This window comes from Electrona antarctica (assembly GCF_951216825.1).
Source record: "Electrona antarctica genome assembly, chromosome: 9".
In the NCBI taxonomy this organism is placed as follows: domain Eukaryota; kingdom Metazoa; phylum Chordata; class Actinopteri; order Myctophiformes; family Myctophidae; genus Electrona; species Electrona antarctica.
The window spans coordinates 35,013,561-35,019,281 of NC_136790.1; the positions used below are offsets into that span (position 1 = coordinate 35,013,561).

The window sequence follows — 5,721 nt, forward strand, 5'->3', positions numbered from 1 at the left end:
GACATTTCTAGACGTCTAATTCATCTGGGCGTGGAAGGGAATGCGGAGCCAATGAACTTCTTCCCATTGCCATAGCTGGTCTTATCCCAGGTGTAAGTCTGGAGAATCAGCTCCTTCCTTCCCAGGCGTAGACTACACCTAAAGAATGCAGATCATGGGTCAAAAATGATGCATACGCAAGAATACGTTAAATCTTCATTTCAAGTGTACAGGTATGTACAGTATGGATACGCTTACCTTTTTCCAGGGCGGGTGATATAGCAAAGACTGTAAATGGCAAAGTCAAACTCAGGACTGCAGCCAATGACGGCAGAGCCCACCTGCTTGTAGTAACCGTCCCACTTAAACTGCATCCCCAGAACATCAGGGTAGGAGGTCCACTGATAGATATAGATATAGATACAGACAGACAGACAGACAATCATTAAAAGAAACCTACTGAAGCCTACAAAATTATGAGTTGATATTGTGGATGCTTACAGGCCCATCAAAGCTGTGGCTGTAGTAGTTAAGCAGGCCCCTTTTCTCAAGAAGGTAGAACTGAATCCAGTTGTGGAATCCAGACACCTTTCCACTCTTAACCTCTCCTGTAAGAGAATGTGTTCAACTTCAAACTACTTCATTTTCCTTTCGAAACTTTGTTTGTGCAGTGTTAAAAATAATATATTATCATTGCGAAACTAAAAACAAGTATAGTTTCATGATTGTTAACAATATCGATGGCATGTCAAACCTGCAAAGATGTGCTCAAAGCCACTGGAATCCATTTTGCCATTGTAACGGGAGTAGAGACCAAACCACATCATCTTGAGGTCCTTGATGAACTCCTCCTCTGATGAATAGCGACCTAAATGGTAAATGGTAAATGGTGCATTTATATAGCGCCTTTATCCAAGGCGCTTTACAGAGATTGTGCATTACATTCACCCATTCACACACACATTCATACACCGATGGCAGCGGAAACCATGCAAGGCACCAACTAGCGCATCGGGAGCAATTAGGCTAGGGGTTCAGTGTCTTGCTCAAGGACACTTCGACAGTAACTCTGTCCAGGCACTCTACCCCTGAGCCACCGCCGCCCTCGACCTAAGGACACATAATAACATTTAAGATATTTAAGCCTGATGTATGCTTTGAAAACGTGATTTTCAACTGAAAAATGATTACATTTGGCTTCAATCGGGCTTTACACTTGTCTACACATTTCTAGACCAATGTGAAGAGAACCAGCTTTAACTGGACCTACCCTTAGTGTAGAGGAAAGCAAATAGCTCCCTGCCCAGCTCAGTGTTGGACATGGACTCCCTGACAAAGGCATCCTGTTCAGCCAGCTGCTGTGGGGTGAAAGCCTCTGTATGTCCCGTCTCTCTCCGGTAGTTGTCCAGTAGAGCCACGAAGGCAGCATAGGTGGGCTTTGAGAACAGAGCCTCTTCATTCAGGTAGCGGAACAAGCTGGAAACCCAATGAAGAACAATTTACTGTAGAAAGGCAGAACGAGTAAGCACCAGTATACGAGAGGGAGACTATTATTACAATGGCGAAGTGAGCTTTAACCACTGAAGATAACCTCTAATCTAGACTCTGTACTAGGACTGCTTTAAAAACAAAAGTATACACCAAACCTCTATGCCAAAAATAGCCGATCTACAAGCTTACAGGTTGCGACGCGTTGTGACTTGTAAGCTTTTTGATCTGCTCTTTTTGGCTAACGTTCCCCACAAAACGTGGAGGCCTGGCGTTCAAGTGGTTAACCGGATCTCTTAAGCCCAAACCACACCAGTTGCAACTGGTTGCATTGGTGTGGTTTACCTTAAAATTAATATTGAAATATTTCCGCCTTACGGGCGAGGAGACAGGTCCTTCTGGGAGCTGGTCTGGGAGTCATGCACCTTGGCCTGAGGGTCAAGGATGACCTCTGAGGCTGAGGCCTTGTTTGAGTCCAGAGCGTAAAGAACCTCAGAGATGGCCTGAATCTCTGAATCAGTGATCACACTGCTGCCACCACCACCACCACCACTGTCCCCACCACCTGTAGAGTGTCACACACACACATATTTTAACCATATATTTATGTCCACATAAAGGAGAAACATGCAGTGACACAAATATTATAGGTGCAGTAGGGTTACATTCACTAAATCGTGGCATATGTTTTCATGATACAAACAGGCATGTCACTCAGTACTCTATGGGTATAAATAACAGTGTCTCTGCCATATATGGCGGCTGCCAATTATAGCAGAGACAGCAATCACAGCACAATACTTTGCCAGCCTTTTGCCTCCTTTTTGGAGGTTTTTTTCAAAACCTGTTGAAACCCTCTAACAACCATTCTGTGGGTATGTCCTAGACACACATGACACGTCGCACACACACGCACGCACGCACATACGCAGGCAGGCAGGCACACACGCGCACATGCACGCACACACGTAGAACAGGTAGTTGGTGCAGTGTGATGAGGTACACAAGAACACAAATTAAGCTTTAATGCATTACACAGCAGAACAGTGACATCTACTGGTCACAGGCTCAAGTGACTATACACACAGGCCTTCCTAAGTTTATGTCTGTACAGTCAGTGGGCCTACACATATGAGCCTCTTGACACTTGATTGAACTGGGAGGAGCATTAAACAGCATTTACAGGGTGGTAGATAGGCTGTAATTTTGTGTTTTGCCTTGTGGCACAAGAAAGGATAATATCTGACTAGCCAGTGTGGCCAGTGGCCACCATGTGAATTTCCACAGGTGTTGGCAAAAGAACAACTCTGTATAGAAGATAGTAATACAAACAGAGAGGGGATAGCTGATTAAGATTGCTGAGGTACTCTGCATGCAGAATCTGACCAATGGTCAACAAGGGACCGTGACTCGTGATCTATCTTTACTCACAGATGTTGGTGTAGTCATTGCAGCAGTTTTTGTGCTGCCCGCACTTGGAGTTGCAATGGCATTGGTTCTGAGAGTTGAACTTCTCATCACATCGACCCTTACAGGATGTTGAGTCTCCTGAAGAAAACGGTAGACACCTGAGTGAGTGGTCATTTGAAGCACACGGTAATACTATAAGGCTTTTTCACATCTATAAAAAGACACAATGGTCAGGGTTATCTTTACACATGTATTCTCATTTAACAACAGCCTAATAGTCATTCACCTTTGCAGAGGCTGACATAGTCAGAACAACAGTCTTTAAAGCGCTCGCAGTTTGGGTTACACTGGCAGGAGAATCTATTGTCTGTTCCGTATCCACATCTCCCCTCACAGGAATCAAGGGTGTCTGGCAGCCAACAGAATAGTTGTTACAGAAGGGCACAGTCACACAATTTACAACTTACAATTTAGGCATTTAGTAGACGCTCTTAATCCAGAGCGACCTGCAAGCAAGGTCAACACAAGGTAATACATCAAATGCATAGAAATAGTCATCTAGGATCATAGGTAGATGTAAACCAAGATCCTAGCAATCTAAACGTTTCGTGACAAAAACGAAAACCACACGTTTGTCTGTGGTGGAATGAGAGAAATGTCTTACTGCTGTATCCCTGACAGAACAGGGTCACCGAGAGGACAACAAGGAGGAGGATCTTCATGGTGCCGCAGTAACCAACCAAGAGTACTACACTCCCCAAAGTAAATATCTCCCTTATATTGTTTCACCTGGCCAATCCAGTTGCAAGACTCACTCTACGCCAGCCCCTAAAACAAGATGACACTTTTGTATTAACAGAATTGGTATGAGCCAATATTACTTGTAGACGTACCTAAAAAAGAAAATAAAAAGTACAAAAACACAACAAAACAGCTGTAATTGAACTGTTCCATACAGGTAGTTAGGCTACTAGGTAAGAATTGTACTGTAGGTCTTTAATAACAAACAAACTGTGTGTGTGTGTGTGTGTGTGTGTGTGTGTGTGTGTGCGCAAATTTACTCAGGATAAAAGGGGCTACACGCACGCACACACACGCACGCACGCACGCACGCACGCACGCGCACACACACACACACACACACACACACACACACACACACACACACACACACACAGTGAGAACCAACACACCTGAACACAGGTGGTGCCTATCAAGTGCCACCACTGTTTGAATATCGAGCAAGAGCTAGATAATTATGTGGAAAGCCTGGTCTGATGCAGCCAATAAATACAGAAAGAATATTTTTTCTTTTTTTGTGTAACTTTTATTTTTTGATTCCTTTTAATAAATGAATGTGTTTTGAAAACTATTTTCACAGTCATGTGTGTTGTGTTCCCATTCCTCTATCTTCAAATGTGAGTGCAGTGATAATACCTAACCCACAACAAACAGATTGACTAAACATATGGTACCTACTACCTCATGATATTGTCAATTCAATTCAAAGGAGCTTTATTGGCATGAGAAAACAAACGTTTACATTGCCAAAGCAAGTACAATACAATAAAAACATATTACTAACATATTACTAAACGTATGATATTGTCATGCTGATCAAACCATTCACTGCCTTGGGGATGGTGGCACTGACATTCTGTAATACTAAATTACCTAAAAAAACGAATCTTAGCCCCTATCCCCACCCAAGACAACATTGGTCCCCAGGTTGATTCTTAGTCAGGGTGGTACCATGGTCCCTGCTTCACAATCAGTTGAAAACGTTTGAATTAGAGATGTTATGTTTTTCTTCTTTTTTTTTGCATTTACCTTACAGTTTTCCCTCTCGTTAAGACATGTGAGTGATGATTCAGTTGAATATCGCAAGCTCTGAATAATGAGAATAAGATGAGAACATAGAGAGGATGAGAGCAAGATGATACCAGGAAACAGTATTACACGACAAGTTCAGAAGTTTATTAAGCGGAAAGAGCATGTATACATGTGCAGCGCAGAAGTGGCTGGAAGATATATGAGTCTTGACTGATAGAGATAGACAAGGACAGGAGTTAGGACAGGAACATACTGTGCTTGGCATGCACATGTGATAATTGAAAAGATAATATGTACATGACGTACAGTATTTGATGTTCTAGCCCAGTGGTTCCCAAACTGTGGTGCGTGCACCCCTTGTGGGGGTGCGCGACATGAAAAGTCTAATGGTGGTGCTATGGTTTTATTTTAAATATATTAATATATTATGCCATATTCAGGTTCATATATGTGCATATATGTGGATAAAAAGTAAATATATGTCTCTATAGCTTATGCAATTTATATTTCTATGTGTGTGTGTGTGTGTGTGTGTGGGGGGGGGGTGCATCAGTTAGGTCGGGAGGTAACAGGGGGGGGGGGGGGGGGTCACATGGCCAAAAAGGTTTGGGAACCGAATAAATAACTAGATGAGTTGTTCACAGTGACATCTCATTTGTTTGGGTCTGCCCTGCAGTATCTTTGATAAAATAGTGCAGGGTTTTTCGACTGATCGTGAATGAGGGACCACCACCCTGACTTATAATTAACCTGGGGACCACTGTTGTGTTGGGTGGGGGATATGGGCTAAGATTAGTGCTTTTGTAACACTTGCTATACATGCCATGTGTATACATCCCACTGTTTCTCTGCCAATGGTCCATGGACTAATACTTTTCTAATAATAATGACTCAACCAGACAATCTGGTGCACCTCCACCTCACCAGTGGTCCACGGACCACGTGTTGAAAATCCCTGAAATAGAGCATCATGGCATCCCACGCATACTGTATCTACATATACTTATACTG

The 5,721-nt window shown here is 43.0% G+C and overlaps 1 protein-coding gene across 1 annotated transcript; it reads right to left on the reverse strand.

The window, feature by feature from the left end:
* Nucleotides 1–3,651, reverse strand: endou (endonuclease, polyU-specific). The gene is made up of 9 exons (XM_079510286.1): nt 3,542–3,651; nt 3,164–3,286; nt 2,899–3,015; nt 1,846–2,032; nt 1,250–1,455; nt 734–847; nt 481–587; nt 238–380; nt 1–138 (listed from the first exon to the last, which is right to left on the reverse strand). The coding sequence occupies exons 1-9, from the start codon at nt 3,597–3,599 to the stop codon at nt 21–23; spliced, it is 1,173 nt and encodes a 390-aa protein (XP_079366412.1). The 5' UTR covers nt 3,600–3,651; the 3' UTR covers nt 1–20.
* Nucleotides 3,652–5,721: the final 2,070 nt, after the last annotated feature.

Excerpts from the sequence above, each read along its gene's own strand:
- endou (XM_079510286.1), bottom strand. The coding sequence starts at position 3,599 with ATGAAGATCCTCCTCCTTGTTGTCCTCTCGGTGACCCTGTTCTGTCAG. Across the intron at positions 588-733 it reads CTTTGAGCACATCTTTGCAG|GAGAGGTTAAGAGTGGAAAG; the intron begins GTTTGACATGCC and ends ATTCTCTTACAG. Across the intron at positions 381-480 it reads GCCACAGCTTTGATGGGCCT|TGGACCTCCTACCCTGATGT; the intron begins GTAAGCATCCAC and ends TATATCTATCAG.